The sequence below is a fragment of the Bos taurus genome, chromosome 28, assembly GCF_002263795.3.
Source record: "Bos taurus isolate L1 Dominette 01449 registration number 42190680 breed Hereford chromosome 28, ARS-UCD2.0, whole genome shotgun sequence".
Taxonomy (NCBI): Eukaryota; Metazoa; Chordata; class Mammalia; order Artiodactyla; family Bovidae; genus Bos; species Bos taurus.
In genome coordinates, this window is record NC_037355.1 from 43,438,106 (window position 1) to 43,457,996 (window position 19,891).

The following is a 19,891-nucleotide window of genomic DNA, read 5'->3' on the forward strand; positions in this document are numbered from 1 at the left end:
GATGGACATGCGCAAATCAATTATACTTCTATATACTAACAGCTACACATAGAAAGAGGAAATTTAAATACCGTACAATTTATAATCACTCACAAAAACACTCAGGTGCAAGTCTGGTAATATATATACAATGTTTAATATGTTAAACATTCCATAATGCTGAGAGAAAGTTAAAAGCATCCTAAATAATTAGTAATACATACTGACTTCATGAAAAACTCAACATAATAAAGATGCCAGACTCCTCAAATTGATCTATAGATTTAATGTAATTTCTATCAAAATTCCAGAAAGATTTTGGTTGATATAGATAAGATTATTCTGATATTTACATAGAAAGGTAAAGGAACTATACTTGCTAAAATTTTTTTGAAAAGGAAGAGTAAAGTAGGAATGATCAGACTCCCATTCTGGAAGGTGTACACTTACTGCGTGGCACTGGCGGAGCAACAGACACATACATCAGCGGAAAAGAGAAGATAGCACAGAAATATTTCACACAAGGACGACCAACAGATTCTTGAGGAGCAAGCAAAATCAATTCAATAGAGGGACAACCTTTATGTCAACCAATGGTGCTGGAGCAACTGGGTATCCAAAAGAGGGAGAGAGGGAGGCAGGGAGGGAGGGGAAAGAAAGAAGAGCAGAGAAGAAAGACAGAAAGGAAGAAAAAGAAAAAATTACCTTGACTTAAATTCTCAAACGAATTCAAAATGGATCATAGATTTAAACATAAAATATGAAACTATATAACTTTTAAAAGAAATGTAAGATAAAATTTTTGAGATTTAGAGCTTGGTGAAAACTCAGCTATCAAAATCATGATACATTAAGGAAAAAACCCAGTAAATTAGGCAGTTACAATTAACTAGCTTTGTTTTATAAAAGACCCTGTGACGAGGATGAAGAGACAAGCTGAGAGAAAGTACTTGCAGATCACATATTTGACAAAGAACTCCAACCCCAAATATACTAAGAACTCTTAAGATTCTACAGTTAAAAAAAAAAAAAAAAAGCAGTCAAATTAGAAAATGGATAAAAATCACAGAGAATTCTTACTGTATCAGGAAATTTCTCCTTGCCTTCCTGGGGTCTCAGCCCCTTCCTTTACCCTCTGCTGACTTGAGAAAGACTCTAGCTCATGTTTTCTTTTGTTATATTTATGATCATTTGTTACATAGTCAAAGAGAACTAATACAGCAGGAAGTCTTTCTCACTGGAACGCACACACCACGTGATTCTGAAGCATTGTCTTGGCAAGAATCTGGAACAGGGGAAAAGCTGTCAGGAAAGATTTTTACAAAGATCTCAGGGAGTAAGAGCCAAGGCATAAAGTGATGACTTTGACTTGTAAGATAAAAACGAATTTAATTCTCTACCCCGGCCTTTGCCATCTTTTCATTATAAATTAAGGGGGGAGAATAGCTTCTGCTCTCTTCAATAACTCTGCCTCCTCCAGTGAAGAATGTTTTAGGCACTGGAACATAATTAAAGTGATATTGTATTTCTTTTATTATCATGATTATAATAATACATAGATTTCAGCAGGTACTTTCCAACAGAATTAAATCGAAGACAGATGGCTGACATTTGGATGGGAGTTAGAGTCTACAGGAATATTTTATACAGCAGCTTTCTAGAAAGGAAGGTGCAAACCTCTAATAAAATGCCTAGAAATTTCACTGGATATTTTCAATAGCTCTTCTTAGGGCAATATTTTAACAAAATTTTAAAATATTGATTGTTTGGTAGTTAAGTGGCAAATTTTATTTAGAATTGTGACAACTATTATCCAAAACCTGGTTGTAAGTCTTTTATCATTATGTCAAAAGTACATCAGCCTCTCTCAGGAAGCTGTCCTACACTTCCCAATGCGAAACTCTAAGGACACAAGATCAGTTACAGAGTTTTCTGATGGGGAATGGATCCCTGGAATCTGATCATTGGGATATCAGACAAATTCCCAATTGAGGCATGTTCTATGAAAAAAAGGGGACAGAAACCCTCAAACATCAGTATCATAAACGGTGAACAAAATTTGTGGACATGTTACAGATTAAAGAAGGTTAAAGAGACGTGGCGACCAAACACACCACCAGATCCTCGCCACTGACTTCTTGCCTGAGACACAGTAAAAGCTGCAAAGATCACTGTGAGGTCCCCCGAAATATTGGACTATGATAGATTACATGAAAAATTTTGTCAGTGCTAACTTTCCTGAATTGATAACCGTCCTGTGACTGTAGTTCTGTGAGAGATTGTGCATGCTCAGTTGCTCAGTGTGTGTGTCTGACTCTCTGCGACCCCATGGACTATTGTAGCCCACGAGGCTCCTCTGTCTATGGAATTTTTCAGGCAAGTATATAAGAGTGAGTTGCCATTTCATACTCCAGGGGATCTTCCTGACCCAGAGATTGAACCCTCATCTCCTTCATCTCCTGCATTGGCAGGAGGATTCTTTACCACTGAACCATATTTTCAGTTTTAAAAAATACACATTAATGTATTTAGGGTTTTTTTAAAGTGATGTATACAAGTTAATCTCAAGTGGCTCAGGAAAAAAATGCATCTCTCTCTGTACATATGTATATGTATAAATATATCTACTATATGTAATAGATATTTTCTGTTTCATAAAAACATAGCTATTATCTACATAAAGATCACTAGAGATTATAAATGCAGATCTACACATAACCACGTTTGCTTCATCATGCGTTCTCCCTACCTACAGAGAGAAAGAGAGAGGGCGTCTGGTAAAGCAAGCGAGGTAATTTGTTAAAGAAATCAGCAAATCGTACAACTCTTTTTGTACTAGTCTTATTCCTGCAACTCTTCTTAGGTTTGATATTATTTTTTAAATAAAAAATTGAAAGGATAGTTTGAAAAGTCTTGTTGGTTTTTGCCTGATGATCCATTTTCTATTCTTGACTGATGGGCCCAAAACATAGTCTTTGGGCATCGAAACACTCCCGCGTGAACCCCAGCGTCCTCGCTTCCCTTGCCCTCTGGTAAACTAGCAATCATGCTCTATTTCTCAGTTTCCTCATCTGCAAAGTGGGTGTAATGATGCTGCTCATGAAGAGCTCAGACACGTATTAGATGAGGACAGAAGTATTGAAAAGTAGGAGAAAAAGGAAAGATGATTAAATAGATGATAGGGCAATTAATATTCCATGAAGAAAAAAACTAAAATTAGCCCTTACACAAAAAGAAATTCCAGATAAATTAAAGACCTAATCATGAAACATTCAACCACTTTTAAAGTTTAAAAAAAAGGTTTCTTAGGCGAGACAGAAAAACAAAACATACAAAAAGGAAAAGACATAAATTTGACTGTATCACATTTAGAGACTTCCGCAAAGAATACCACAAGTATAAAAGAAAAGCAGTAAGACAAGAAAAGCAATAATAAGAGAGAATATTTGCAATGCATGGCATAAACAAAAACTTAATATCCAGAAAAAAATTACATAAAAAACCAGTAACCAAGTTAAACTAGCAAGAAGAGAAAAAGAAACCTGTCTGATAAGTACACAGAAAACGGTTCTTCACACTAGCAATCAGAAACATATAACCTAAACCCTTGTAGGTAATATTTCACAACTCTGGCAAAAAGAATTTAGAAATGTGACAATATCAAGTTTTATTGAATCAGTAGCAGGATAGATAATCCAGACCTCGCTGGTGGAGAGCAACTCCGGTAAGAGGAGAATCACGCATAGAAATGACAGGAAGTCCTTTCCAGGCGTGCCTCCCGGGGCACACTGCTCACAGGCCCTAGGAGACAGGACCCAGAAGGCTCACCGCACCGACAGCTGTCATGAGAAACATTAGCAACAACCTGAATTGGGTCAGCACTGGAGCGGACAACGAAATTACTGTGTGGTGTTTCAACAGACTCATAGAGATAGTTGAGGTGAAGACACCTGATTCACAGGCTCAGCATGGGTAGATGACACAGATGTTACCCATGCGGTGAGGGCACTCAGGTCAACATTTTAACACCTCAAATACAACACAGGAAGGAAGCACAGTCAAAGCAGGCGCGCTGCTTCCTCTGGCAAGAGGGAGGCAGACGAGTCAGCAAGGGCGACAAAGGGCTCAACGGCATCCCTGACGCCCTGCTTCTCTGATGGATGTGTTCATTTACCCATCTCCTTTCAAACACGGATATCTTAAAAAAATTTCTTTTTTTTGCAATGTGTTAATTTAGGGTGTTGTGTCCATGAATGTTTGTCACCTTGATCTAAGTTTTAAGAATAGTTTCAAAGTATTTGAGGACTGGTTTTTCAAAAGCTCTCCAACTACTCCATGTGTGGGAAACAGTGGATCTGGTCTCTCTTCCCTGGCCCCAGGCAAGCCCGGATGGCACCGAGGTGGCAAGGTGGAGATGCCACTCTGCCTCGCTGTGTCCCTAACAGCCTTCTCGTCCACAGTTCTCACATATACCCTGGATGACCAGCCCGGTCACCTGCCTTCACAAGCCATCTGTTCATGGGTTACACTAGATAATCCTTAGGCCACTTTCACCAGTCCATAAAGGGAAAGTGCCGTTTGTCTTACAATTTTCAATAGGTGGGTAGTTATTTTTCTCTTCATAGAAATGTACTTATTGGAATGAAGAATATATATAAACATTATGAAATTTTCCAACACAGAAACTGAAAGATGACCTATAATCCTATTTCCTAAAAAGAGTTGAAGGATACTTTTAACCACTTGCTGTATTTCCTTCCTGTCAATTTTTGGAAAGGTAAGAAAACATGTGCAAAATATGACGACATAACTAGAGCTCTGTAACTATGACTTTGTCTCTTCTCTTCTACCCAGATCAGTTCTGAGAAAGGTAAGTCTTTCATTGAAACTTACGGGATTCATCGGAAATTTTAGAGCGTAATTGATTTAGCCGGATTCCGACTGGTAATCATTAGTTTCTGATTTTCGCTGTGATCAGCCGTGCTGAATAGCATCCTGCTAAATATTTTAGGGAGCTTTTACCCTATTAGGTTATTAGGATGAGCTCCTGGAAGTGGAATTTTGGGGTAGAAGGCTGTGAACAGCTTACATTTTGCTGCTGCTGCTAAGTCACTTCAGTCGTGTCCGACTCTGTGCGACCCCATAGACGGCAGCCCACCAGGCTCCCCCGTCCCTGGGATTCTCCAGGCAAGAGCACTGGAGTGTGTTGCCATTTCCTTCTCCAATGCATGAAAGTGAAAAGTGAAAGTGAAGTCGCTCAGTCGTGTCCCACTCTTAGTGACCCCATGGACTGCAGGCTCTTCCGTTCATTTGCTACAAATTACCAAATTGTGATTACAGAATCTGGTACTCAATAACGAATGGTCCCCTCACCTTAGATACTGGCTACATGCTTTAAATATGATAACAGATTGAATTCTCTCAACCTGTGGGGTCGGTACTATCTTCATCCCCAAGTTACAGATGAGAAACCTGAGCAGAGTGAGGAGGAATATCCTACGCATGCTCTCTGGGCTCGTAAAGAGCAGAGCAAGGATTCACATGCAGAGCGTTTAGAGCTGGACGCAAAAGGCTAACCACTGCTCTCTCTACAAGTGGTGTTTGAAAGCCCTAAATTGTTGTGATGCTTTGGCCAAGTATCACAATGCAAACCTCATCCATAAAACTCAGATAATAGGGGGTCGAATTTCAGAGTTGTCACGGGGACAGAATGAGCTAATGTAAAGTATTGAGCAGGATATATATGACTATGCAGCTTATCAGATGCACTCCAAAATGTTTGACGTTATTATTTCTTCTGTTACTTGTGAGTGTGAGCATTTTAAAAGTTTATTTCTATTTGTCATTCTTCGGTGAATTGCCTGTTCGTATAATTTGCACCTTTTTTTCAAGAGGCTCCTTAAATTTAACTTTTTCCTCCCAGGCTTGCGTATCTACGTAAGTCAAAAGCAGAAACAAGGGTGAAAACTTGCACTGCCTTCTGTCGCTTTAGCCAGGCACACCTCGCACGGTCTGCCCTGCACACCCTTAGTCCCGGCTGCCTGGCTTTCACCGTCCTTTCACTACCACCACCAGTTGTTTCTCGTGCCATTCCCATGTGTAAACCGGCAGAGGCCGGGCTGCCATCTGTCTGACGTGCTCACTCCTGGAGGCCAAGGACTTTATTCTCTCCTGGGCTCAGTGCAGGCTTTAGACAAAGTCCTGCCCATGAGAATAATTTTGCCCGTGTCCAGGATATAGGCTGTTACTCGAGAGACAGAACGTTAAATTGAGACAGACTGCTTGCCTGAGTCTTGACTCAGTGCAAGTTTTGGCAAAGAGCTTCTTTGGGTAGATGACAGACATCCATTGCCTTTTTAAGAAATAACAGTTGACGTTAAAGAGGATTTTGCAAAAAGTCTCAAGACTCTTACCTTTTCTGTTATCTATGCATTTTTCTAACCATCACCCTGTCTTGATCACTATCTCTTTTGGGTTTTTCCTGTCTGTTTCTCTGGCCTGATTTTTCTCCCTCTATATCATCTCCCTCTTTTTCTATTAGTCTCTGCCTCTCTCCCTTCTTTCCTCTTTTGATCACAAGATTAAAACCGACTTTAGAAAACAAATACCTCTGAGTAAATAAGAGCATGCTTTATTGCATAATAAGACTGATTCACCATTAACAATAGAAAAGCATCTACATATCTATATTTTCCCATTTTACATAATTATTTTCATTTGACTTAATTAAATTTAACTTAATTTTCACACAATCCTAGAAGGTAAACATTATTATTCTCCCTTTTATTGGTTCAGAAACTGAGACTCTAAGGAGCTCTGTTTTGTCAGCAATGGAGCCACGGTTTAAAGCTAGATTTGTCTAGGTCCCAACCCCACTCCAGTACTCTTGCCTGGAAAATCCCATGGACTGAGGAGCCTGGTGGGCTGCAGTCCATGGGGTCGCTAAGAGTCGGACACAACTGAGCGACTTCACTTTCACTTTTCACTTTCATGCATTGGAGAAGGAAATGGCAACCCACTCCAGTGTTCTTGCCTGGAGAATCCCAGGGATGGGGAAGCCTGGTGGGCTGCCATCTATGGGATTGCACAGAGTCGGACACGACTGAAGCGACTTAGCAGCAGCAGCAGCCCCAAAGCTTTTTCTGCCACAGGAAACTTCTTGTCCTCTGCACTCCCAGAAGCATTTGTCAGCTGCAGCTGGAGTGAAACAGACCAAAAGCTTTTCTCACTGTCCCATCAAAGTGAGAAAAGCCATCTGTCCAAAGGGACACATGCGTTCTTGAGGGACTGAGCCCCAGTGGGCTAGCAAGCCCCAGTTTCTGACTCACTGAAGCGCCCCTGCCCCAGCCAAGAAAGGGGAACGTGAGCCCCCTTTCCACACACCACTTACCAAGGAGGAGGAGGACTGTCAGCATTCTGACTGCAGAGCTCATGTTGGCGTTCTGCTCAGGGCTTCTTAAAGGGCAGAAAGGGGGGCTATGTGACCTAAAGCTCTGGGGAACGGGAGCCCAGTCCCACGTGACAGACGGGGAAGGAAGCTGCCGCCACAGCCCAGCACTGCTCAGTGCCTCTCAGCCCTGCCATCCCAGCAAGTGCAGGCAGCCAAAGGGAGCTGGTCCGCAATGAGGGCATCTAGGGTAAGGGGGGCAGGGACCCGGGGACCAGTACTGATCATTACCCAGTATTATCTCCTATGATATTCCCCACACAAGTGTGACTGCATGCAGATTCTTCCCCAGAGACCCCAGCTGGTAAGTCTCAGAGAGGGATGTGGGCAAAGCTGGCCTGCCTGGAGGTACAACTCCTGCAGTAACCCCAGCCCCCCAGCCTGAGGCAAGGACAGAAAGTACCCCCAAGCCCACAGCGTGGCCAGTCACTGTTTTAGGACCACAGACTCCTTTAGGTTCCAGAGGCCTGTGGATTTCTTCCCAGAATAACATTTTTAAGTGCCCCAAATAAGGCACTTAGGGATCCTTTCCCAGGTGGCGCTAGTGGTAAAGAACCTGCCTGCCAATGCAGGAGACAAAAGAGACAGGGGTTCAATCCTTGGGTCAGAGAGATCCCCTGGAGAAGAAAATGGCAACCCACTCCAGGATTCTTGCCTGGAGAATCCCATGGACAGAGGAACCCGGCGGGCTATAGTCCATGGGATCACAAAGAGTCAGATAGGACTGAGTGATTTAGCACATGCGCGCGCGCGCACGCACACACACACACACACACACACACACACACACAAGGATTCTAAAAGAAACCAGTTACTTTGAAACACAAGTATCCAAATACCTAGAAAACAGACTTGTGATGCAGAAATGCATGTGCTTCTTACCCACACAGTAAATAACAAGGCGTAGCATCAAGTGAAATGACTACCACGATCTTGATGCCGTGATATTAAGAGATGTCTCTAACAACTGAAATATGGGTGGACATATTCACTGCTCCTACTAGTAATAAAAGCACCTATGTGGCAACGGCACTGTGGCTTACTGGCTGCACGTGCATTAGCAGGAAATGCTAAGTTTCCATCAGAGCTTAGAGGACAGAGATGGGAGTTTTTCCCATGCAAGTTCACAGATCCAGGTCAAGTGTCCAACCTCGGAAGACCCTTGGTTGTTGACACAGACGCAGCCCGCAAATTTGGGGTCACGTGTTTCCATACTCCTCCCTGACACATTCTTAACTACCAAGGCACCAACTCCAGTGTGCAACACATGTCACTCGCAAAAACATAAATCAGCTTCATGACAGTTGTAGAGCTCCATTTAAATGAGCGGGCAGAAACTGAACACTTTTTTCCTTGGGATCCCTCAGCCAAACCCCTAACGCAGCTAACTCAGTGAGCACTTGCACTCTTAGAATGCGAGCTTATTTGACCCCCATCCCAGCCCTCTGAGTCAGGTGTTAGCACTGGCCTTCCTTTGATGGAGGAGGGAACCACATCACTGAGGTGTGTGGTACCCCGGGTCCACTCAGCTGGGTGTTGAGCCCAAGCCTTTGGCTGGCAGTCTGTGCCTCTCACACCACACTGTGCCATCCATGGGTGGGCACCACCCACTGCCAAGGTCCATCTGTCTAGCCAGAGGCCATCAGGTTGCACTGGCAGCCGCTGACACCCACTGACAGGACCCCTTCAGAACAGCCGTGCTCGCTCCTCTGAGCCTCCACATGAATGGAGTAGAATGTTTCTGGGGAATGTAGTTTTCTGCATTTTGGTGCCTTTAAGTTTCATCCTTTTACCCAGATACACTTTATTTCACTTTAAACACTTTGGCTCAGTCTTCACTTGCACCAGGAAACATAGTCTCTCTTGCTTCGCCTGAAACAAGTGGACTTTTAAAATCTTTATCCCACTTAATGGAGACATTTGTAGAAGAGATATTTCAGTTTCCCCTAAGCGAACTGAAAGAAAATACCCGTGCAGACACAATAATCCATGGGCAATGGCTGTGGGCTGCAGAAAACACACCAGGGGAGCTTCAGGTGGGCCCAAGGTTTCAGATACACAAAGAGGTCCCAAGCTGATGTGACATCAGACTTTGCAATTTTTGGCAACCTGGCATGCTGCGATTCATGGGGTCGCAAAGAGTCAGACACGATTGAGCAACTGAACTGAACTGAATTTTAAAATGTGTGCGTGCTCAGCCGCTTCAGTCGTCTGTGACTCTTTGTTACCCATGGACTGTGGCCCTCCAGGCACCTCTGTCTATGGGATTTTCCTGTGAAGGATACTGGCGTGGGTAGTCATTCTCTTCTCCAGGGGATTTTCCTGACCCAGGGATGGAACCCGTGTCTCCTGCATCTCCTACACTGTAGGTGAATTCTTTACTGCTGAGCCACTGGGGAAGCCCTCACGTGTGGCAAGTCAAACCGCACAGCAGTGTGTAACTTCTGCTCTAGAATACCTCTCGTGATCTCTTCCAGGGCTCAAGCATTCATATTTAAACCCACAAAGGGAAGTTTCTGCAGCAGCTTCTTCTTTTTCCCCCAGCCACAACCTCCTAAGAGCAGAAAATGCAGCATCTGCTACCCACCTGAGTAGAAGAGTGGAAAATACAGAATCTCAAAATGGTCCCAAAAGCTGGAACCTGAAAAGACAGCCTGACATCATCTAGCCAGTGGACCTGGGAGTGATTGGAGTCTCAGTGTGGTCTGGTGCTATCCGGGCCAGAATGGGCTGCCCCACCCCATGAGCCTACAATAAATGCCCAGCTCTTAACCCCACCCCATGCCCCTACAATAAATGCCCAGCTCTTAACCCCACCCCATGCCCCTACAATAAATGCCCAGCTCTTAACCCCACCCCATGAGCCTACAATAAATGCCCAGCTCTTAACCCCACCCCATGCCCCTACAATAAATGCCCAGCTCTTAACCCCACCCCATGCCCCTACAATAAATGCCCAGCTCTTAACCCCACCCCATGCCCCTACAATAAATGCCCAGCTCTTAACCTGGGCTGCTCTTTCACAGGTGTTGGGACGCCTCCCACTAGACCGGGAGCCTGTGAGGTCAGGGGCCGGAGCGCTGAGCCCCACACCTGACACAGCAGAGGGTCTCAAGAGCTTTTATTGAGTAAAGGAGTCACTTTACTTTGCTCACACAGATTGAGCCAGCCCAGCCTCCAGCCTAGAGCACAGCTGTGGACCTCACCTGCGGTAGGGGGTAACCTGCTCTGCCAGCAAACAGAGAAAGAGCTCTGCAGCTCTGATATTCTCAGCCTCTGTCCCTGCTCCAGTGTGGTCCCCTCATGCCCAGGAAGCGTCTGTCCTCTCCCAGCAGCTTAGCGCCAGCCACAGTGCATGCGACTGACACACGCGTCTACAGTATTAGTCAAGCTGCTGCTGCTGCTTGGTTATTTCTGATTCTCTGCCGCCCCACAGACTGTAGCCGCCAGGCTCCTCTCTCCATGGGATTCTCCAGGCAATAATACTGGAGCGGGTTACCATTTCCTACTCCAGAGTGTCTTCCCAACCCAGAGATGGAACCTGCGTCTCTTGCATCTCCTGCATTGGCAGGCAGATTCTTCACCAGTAGTCGGGAGAAACCGTCAAATCCGCCAAGACTGTGGGAGGCTTTGTAAAAAACTAAGTATAGGGGAGATTTTTAATCACATATTGATGTACCACGCTTAAATAGAAGGCTGGTCCGAAAAACAGAAAATTGTCTTTTCAACCATACATACAATATTTACCAAAAAATCTGAACCAGGGAGCCAGTCTCAAAAATTTCAAAGGAATAGGTGCCAAACAGCCTACCTTTCTTACCATGGCGCAACTGAATTAGGTAACAGTGGCCAAAAATACACTTACGTCTCCGTGTTTAGAAATTTAAAAATGCATTTCTAAGTAACCGATAAGTCAAAGAATAAGTTACAATGAAAATTAAAAAACAGCTAGAACTGAACAATAATGAAAACATCTTGTATCAAATTTGTGGACCGCAAGTAAAATAAGAATTAAAAGGAAATGAGTAGATGTAAATGCTTAGAAAAGGACTTAAAAGGGCACAAGTTACATGAATAAGTCTGGTTATCCAATGCATAGTTCTGTACTTAAAATTTGTTTAGAGGGTAAATCTTAATTGCTCTCGATACACATGCCCACACACACTGAGGGGACAGATATGTTCATTGCTTGGCTGTTATTTCACAATGTATACATACATCGGAACACCAAGTTGTACACTTTAAATGTATCACATTTTTTATTTGTTGATTAATACTTTAATGAGGATGGGTGAAAATATTGGGTAATGCTTAAGTTAAGCTGAGAATGTGAAAAAATGTGATATAACATTTTTGAAGACAATTTTTATTCTCTGATGAAGTTGAAGATTTACCATGTGATTCAACAATTCTACTCCTGAAGATATAACCAGATATACTCTTACACCTGTACATTCAGAGACATAGAAAAGAATATTCACAGAGTTTAATTTGTGATAGCAAAAAATATCTTGAAAGAACTACAAAATCCATCAACAGGAGAGTGGGTAAATAATTCATGATGAATTTTACAATTGAATATTATATAACTATTAATAAGTTGGAAAAGCCCCTGATGCTGGAAAATTTGAGGGCAAGAGGAGAAGGGGTGTCAGAAGATGAGGTGGTTGGAGGCATCACTGACTCAAGGGACTTGAGTTTGAGCAAACTCGGGCAGAGAGTGGTGGGCAGAGAACCCCGGCGCGCTGCAGTTCACGGGGTCTCGAAGAGTCGGACACGACGGAGCCACTGAACAACAAGTGAAAAACGAAGTACGGTGACAGAGACGCCTCGGATAAAACTCCAGAACATGATGTGTGAGAAAGCAGAGTGCAGAAGAGGACGGCGGAGCGATTCCACTTTCAGGAAGTACAGAAGCAAGCGAAACTAAGCAATGAAGAAGCCAGAGAACACACGCATTTTCCACTGAATAATATTTCTAAAAATCATTAAAATTATAAACAAAAAGTTCGGGAGATGAGGTATGAGGGGAGGAGTATGAAGGTGAGTGGCAGAGGCAACATTCTAGCTCTTTAATTCCTAATCAGCTGCATGGGTTATCATGCTTCACTAGTAGGAAGGCCATATGCTGAGTTTTGCCAGGTAAGTCCTGGTTTATGTCCATTATCTTTGTGTAGCTATAATAGCATCCCTTCCACTCCCCAAAGTTTGACAAGGACCAAAAGATTTGAATCATAATTATATAGTCTACTTATTCATAATTCACAGATGTTAAAGAAAATTTTTTTTATTTATTAGATTGCATAATTGAAATAAATGTAGATACTGGCACAGTTGTCTGATAAGTTTTAAATTGTTCCAACCATTCTAGTCATAAGCATCTACAGCTTTAAAAGTTTACACAAGTTTCGACCCGTTGATCCCACTGTAAGAAACAAAGTTTACAGCAAGGATTGAACACATGTACAAGGATGCATATGCAGCTTCCCCAGTGGCTCAGCAGTAAAGAGTCTGCCTGCAATGAAAGAGACACGGGTTCGATCCCTGGGTTGGCAAGATCCCCTGGAGAAGGAAATGGCAACCCATTCCTCTATTCTTGCTGGGAAATCCTGTGGACAGTGGAGCCTAGCAGGCTACAGTCCATAGGGTCACAAGAGTCAGGCACGACTTAGTGACTAAACCACCACCACCACCCACGAGGATGTATATATAAAAATGCTCACCATACAATGAATGAAGATTAAAAATAAGAACATGACAAGTAGGAAATAGAAGCCAACCTAAACTGGCTCATGTCTTTGATGAAATAGTAAGAGGACAGGAGGGTCTATTCCAGTAACTGTGTGCCTTCACCGTCATCATCTTGCTTGAGTTTCATGAGTAAATTGGTGTAGATACCTGCTGCCAGGGAAAGAAAGGTAAAGGTTGTAGGCAAGCATGGTCAGTACTGCAGCCCTCTGGTTCAAAACCTTTTACAATTAAACAGTGGTTCAGCTCAATAACAAAAAAACCAAACAACCCAATCAAAAAACGGGCAACACAGACGTTTCTCCAAAGAAGACATACAGATGGCTAATAAACACACGCAAAAAATGCTCAACACTGCTTATTATTCAGTTCAGTTCACTTCAGTCACTCAGTCATGGCCGACTCTTTGTGACCCCATGAATTGCAGCACGCCAGGCCTCCCTGTCCATCACCAACTCCTGGAGTTCACCCAAACTCATGTCCTTACTTAGTCGGTAATGCCATCCAGCCATCTCATCCTGTGTTGTCCCCTTCTCCTTCTGCCCCCAATCCCTCCCAGCATCAGAGTCTTTTCCAACGAGTTAACTCTTCTCATGAGGTGGCCAAAGTATTGGAGTTTCAGCTTTAGCATCAGTCCTTCCAAAGAACACCCAGGGTTGATCTCCTTCAGACTGGACTGGCTGGGTCTCCTTGCAGTCCAAGGGACTCTCAAGAGTCTTCTCCAACACCACAGTTCAAAAGCATCAATTATTCAGCACTCAGCTTTCTTCACAGTCCAACTCTCACATCCACACATGACCACTGGAAAAACCATAGCCTTGACTAGATGGACCTTTGTTGGCAAAGTAACGTCTCTGCTTTTGAATATGCTGTCTAGGTTGGTCATAACTTTCCTTCCAAGGAATAAGCATCTTTTAATTTCATGGCTGCAGTCACCATCTGCAGTGATTTTGGAGCTCCCAAAAATAAAGTCTGACACTGTTTCCACTGTTTCCCTATCTATTTCCCATGAAGTGATGGGACCGGATGCCATGATCTTCGTTTTCTGAATGTTGAGCTTTAAGCCAACTTTTTCACTCTCCTCTTTCACTTTCATCAAGAGGCTTTTTAGTTTTTCTTCATTTTCTGCCATAAGGGTGGTGTCATCTGCATATCTGAGGTTATTGATATTTCTCCTAGCAATCTTGATTCCAGCTTGTGCTTCTTCCAGTCCAGCGTTTCTCATGATGTACTCTGCATATAAGTTAAATAAGCAGGGTGACAATACACAGCCTTGACGTACTCCTTTTCCTATTTGGAACCAGTCTGTTGTTCCATGTCCGGTTCTAACTGTTGCTTCCTGACCTGCATACAGATTTCTCAAGAGGCAGGTCAGGTGGTCTGGTATTCCCATCTCTTTCAGAATTTTCCACAATTTATTGTAATCCACACAGTCAAAGGCTTTGGCATAATCAATAAAGCAGACATAGATGTTTTTCTGGAACTCTCTTGCTCTTTCCAAGATCCAGTGGATGTTGGCGATTTGATCTCTGGTTCCTCTGCTTAGAGAAATGCAAATCAAAACTACAATGAGGTATCACCTCACACCAGTCAGAATGACCGTCATCAAAAGAATCTACAAACAATGAATGCTGGAGAAGATGTGGAGAAAAGGGAGCTCTCTTGCACTGTTGGTGGGACTGTAAATTGATACAGCCACTGCGGAGAACAATAAATGTGGATATTTCTTTAAAAACTAGGAATAAAACTACCACATGACCCAGCAATCCCAGTACTGGGCATGTACCCTGAGAATACCACAGCTCTAAAAGAAATGTGTACGCTAATGTTTGTCACAGCACTATTTACAAGAGCAGGGACATGGAAGCAGCCTGGATGTCCATCGACAGAGGGATGGACAAAGCAGCAGCGGTACATGCACACAATGGCACATCACTCGGCCGTGGAAAGGAGCAGATCTGAGTTAGTTCTAGTGAGGTGGAAGAACCTAGTGCCTAGTATACAGAGTGAAGTAAGTCAGAACACTGCAGTAAGTAAGGGTATGTGTACATTTGGGGATGATCCACAGAGAATCTTATATATAAATGTGATCCATAAATCTTACCATACATGTGATGTGGTTTCAATATTATTTTCTGATTATAAAAATTTGGGATCCCTGGTGGTCCAGTGTTTAAGACTCTGTACAAGGACCTGGGTTCAATTCCTGCTCAGGGAACTAAGATCCCAGAAACCATGTGGCACAAGCAAAAAAAATATATATATATACAGACACATATGTATATTTATGCCTTAACTTACACATGGCTTAATTTCTTCCCCTATCTCTGCATGGCTGTATACAGTTCCGTTACTGATCCAAGAATAATATTGCAATTCTAAATTTTCTCAAATATGGCCAGGTCATCATAAAAAGGATAAAGTCCATTAAGATACTACTGCAAAATTCATTATTAGAGTAATCAATCTTGAAAAAATGAAACCACCAAAGCCAAAAAGGAATTTTCATTCTCAAATTTTTCCCAGTGCTTCAGGGAAGCTAAGGAGCTGGATATCTACCAGTGAGACTCTGAAGAAGCCGTGGACACCATAACACCCCCTTGCCTCAGGGGCTCCTGGTCAAAGAAACATAGGCACAGCTTGCTAAGAGCGCAGTTCAAAGGGAGTTCCAGGGACAGAGCATCTCTCTCGGGGTGGGCTTTCGATTTTACCCGTGCTCAGCCATCTGCATGCTGTGCGACAATCAGGAAACCATGGGGCATGCAGCGTTTCCCTCCCTGTCAAAAAGAAGAACTTCACTCTCAGCCCGTAGTTTTTAGAAGGTTGCAAAAGTTGGCATTTATCAAATTTGGCGACTGGTAAAAACACAGACAACCCAGATGCCTGTTTCTTAACTTCAATCTTGAGTAAAAGAACATCGGCTATCTGGACATCTTCGGTGATGCAAGAAGCTTAGAGAACACCAGCAAACAGTCTCCCCTTCCACCTTATTTTCTCAGAAGGAATTAAAATCATTCCTGGCTTCTCTGCCTAGGAAGTAAGCCTCGAGTTATCCAGAAATGCTCAATTTGCAGCTAAGATTCTGCCCTGGAATCACAAGAAATTAGCATAAACACCAATTTCGTTGGTGTTAAAAGATGTCATCATATAAATAAATATTTTGAAAATGGAATCTCTCCTTCCTTACACAAACTCAAAGGTCTAACTCCGTGGCTAATGTTCCTGCTAGGATACTGCTCACTGAACAGTATGACTTGAGATGGGGGAAAAAGGCAAACATGTTGGGGGGAGAAACAGTGCTAGGGATGAGCCATGCTTTTTAAAAATTCTTTTAGCTCTACATGTTTTTATAAGCACATTTTCTGTATACATATTATTTAAATATGCAAGTAGGGATAACTATAAGATAAACACTAACATTAAATTTTTTTAAATTCTGCAATATGTTGTCTATTTGTTGTTAAATAAAGATCTATTTTAGAAAGAAATTCATGAAAAGTTGAAAATTAGAAACAAAAAATTTAGCAGACAAATACAAAAAACAAGAGGAGTGATTTTAACATTAAATAAAGCAGAATTTAAGGTGCAAAATCACAGAAGTGAAAAGATGGATATTACACATATGGTAAAAATGATGAAAGACAGTATAATAATCATGCATGCTGCTGCTGCTGCTAAGTTGCTTCAGTCGTGTCCGACTCTGTGCGACCCCATAGACGGCAGCCTACCAGGCTCCTCCATCCATGGGATTTTCCAGGCAAGAGTACTGGAGTGGGGTGCCATTGCCTTCTCCGAATAATCATGCATACGCAGGCACCTAAAAATACAATCTCAAAATATATAAAGGAACAATTGAAAGAATTGCAGAGAGAAATAAGCAAGTATACTTGGAGAATGTCATATATCTATTTTAGAAATTGAGACATCAAATAGACAAAAATAAGCAAGAAGTAAGCAGTCTGAATAAAGTGATTCATGCTTACACATTCACACTCAGAAAGAAAGAGTGCAAATTGTGTAGCATATTTCGTCTTACATCATATTGGCAAGAAATTAATCATGATCAGACTTAAATGCAAAGAGATTGGAAATAAAGTCTTTGATCTATGTGCCCTGTATAAAATTTAGGGATTTATTACTAAGGTAGGAAGGGGGGAAAAAACCTACACAGTACAAAGAAGCAACGAAACACTGATTCTTTACAAATGCTGATATAATAGACCTCTAGCAAGACTTATCAAAGGGGAAAGAGAAATAACATAAAAATAAAAAGATACTATAACACGGAGTCACACATGACTGAGCAACTGAACTGAACTGATTACATAACTGAGAGGTTTTAAAAATTTTATAAAGATCTACAAAAGCAAGTTAAAAACCTCAAAGAATGGACAAAAATTGGTAAAAATATAAACTGCCAAAACTAGCATAAGAAAAACATAGACAAATTAAAGGTACCATAGCCATCCAGAAAACTGAGACGTTGATCGAAGACATCCCACCTTTATAAAACCCATGTTTACATGTGATTATGAGTTCTACCAAATTCTACAGGAACAAATAATTCTTATACAAACTTTTACAGAAAAAAAATGGCTAAAACCTGTCCTACTCATTTTAATAAAAGTTCATATTAATGATGCTAAAATCAGATAAGGACAGTATTAAAACAAATATTCACATATGAATATAGATAAAAGATTTTTATAAAGTATTAACAAATCAACTACTTACTTTTAAAATAAACTAATAAACTGTAATGAAATAGAGTGTATTCAAAGAATTCAAGAATGACTTAAAACCAGAAAAATCTATCAATTTAATTCATTATATTTATTTTTCTTGTTTTTATTTTCTTTCCACTGTGTTTTATCTTTTCATACACCTGGTTGTATTATTGAATCCCTGATATTACATATGAACACTAGAGAAACAAAATAATTTTAAGTTTAGGATGATATTATATTCCTTCAAGTAGATCTGTATATCTTTTGACAGTATCCTATGCTTCACTAGCAAAAATTGCAACACTGAATACCATACCAGAGACTAAAATGAATAAAAGTTGGACTTTACTCCTTTTGAGGAGCAGTTTATTTCTGGTCCACTATTTCTACTAGGAATCAGCCCTTTACCATACAGACCCAAAGCTAGGAGGGTTTCCAAGGGTCCTCTTTCTTAGTAGGTTCTGGTTTTATCCCCCCAAAGTCATTGACACTCCCCTCCCTTCTCAGCCTCCCAGTCACCTCTTCTGGATTTGAAAGATGCCTCCAGGAGAAAAAATTGTCAAGTTCCACGCACATTTGGAATTTCTTCTCCCAGATCTTGTTCTCATACTTCATTGCCTGTTAGCTCTCTGACAACTTTAAACAGATGTTTTAAAATTTATTTTTTGTCTAGCATTTCCAGTCATTCTTAATAAGGGGAAAGATCTGAATTACTTAGTCTATATTCCCAGAAATCCAAGTCCACCACAGCCCAACTTGTCGCAATACAAGATAATACTTGTATCTATGGAGGCATCTTCAAAACTCCCTATTCACAGAAATTTAAAAAAAAAAAAAAACTGAGCAGATGCATTCCTGGAAATTGCTAATCAGCTGCTAAAGACTCAAAAGCATCTGGTTAATGATATTAGCCTGAATGGATCACATTACTAAGCCCTTTTAAAACAGAAATTCAGGCCACCATCCCTAAGCAAACTTCTGGTAGCAAGGTCTTCACTTACCTGCAGAAAAATAAGCTAAAGATTCTCAAAGCCAAACATAACTTGAAAGAACATCCTACACCCTAAGCTCATCTTCTAAAGCTTTGCGATGTTTCTGCTCCCAAGAGATCCCAGACTCTGAGCATCTTCTCTTTTAGACAGAATCTAGTGTCAGTCATGGGCTTCCCTGGTAGCTCAATTACTCACCCAATCCCAGCCTTTCTTGCATTAAGAAAATCTCAGTCCATTTCTCTTCTGGACTCCCTCCCCACATATCTGTTGCAGTTCAGGATATATACATTTAATTAATTCAGCTTTACCTCCCACCTGTAAATAGTGAGAGAAGTGTCAGATTTACATGGTGGATAAATAACAAGGGTTTTCCCAGGAGACTCCATCCTGGTGAAAGAGGGTAAGTGTAATTTTCAGCTGTGAGTAATTGTACATAATATAATCCTAAATGATTTTTCTTCTGTAATTTCATTAGAGTTTAGAAATTTAATTAGATTTTGAATCACTCTGAAATAAAGTAGCAAAACACCGAGAGACTGAGAGCGGTGGTTATTTTGTCCTTAGAGGCCACATTCTTGGTCTCAAATTGGCATGTCTTCATTAGGAGGAAGTTTGCAGAACTTCTTGATATATTATTGTCTTTCAGAATGGACTCTGAATAGGTCTTTGGAGAGCATTAGAAGAGTACACAATTATTATGCACACTCTTCTTGAGGTTTAAGATCATCTGCCTTGCATATACTTAATAAAAATATGTCTCTAAAGTTGTTTAAGAAACTGTGGAGATAGGAAAGATGTTCCTTGAATGCCCCGATGCTGTTCCTGGATTATTAGCAAGTACCTGTGCATTATGATGCAGTGAGGGGCTGTTTGCTTAACTTTAATGATTATGTAAGGTTTATGGTTATTTTTATTGCTACAACATATGAACTGTCATGGTGGCTGTAATTAGAGGCAAGCTAAAGTGTTGCTGTTACAGTCCTCCGGGACTGAGAAGA

At 41.5% G+C, this 19,891-nt stretch overlaps 1 protein-coding gene across 8 annotated transcripts in view; it reads right to left on the bottom strand.

The window, feature by feature from the left end:
* Positions 1-7,580, bottom strand: part of TMEM273 (transmembrane protein 273) — a 45,812-nt gene extending 38,232 nt beyond the window's left edge. For 3 of the 8 annotated variants that reach the window (XR_003033066.2, XR_009493280.1, XM_059882721.1), the window contains exon 1: positions 7,370-7,576. Coding sequence is in view for 6 of the 8 variants with exons in the window: in XM_059882721.1 (XP_059738704.1) it covers positions 7,370-7,412 (43 nt within the window). In the remaining 2 variants the exon portion in view is untranslated. Of the gene's footprint in view, positions 1-7,369 lie in introns of all 8 variants that reach the window. The other 5 variants (XM_059882719.1, XM_010820750.4, XM_005226626.5 and 2 more) reach the window with 4 other exon arrangements.
* Positions 7,581-19,891: the final 12,311 nt, after the last annotated feature.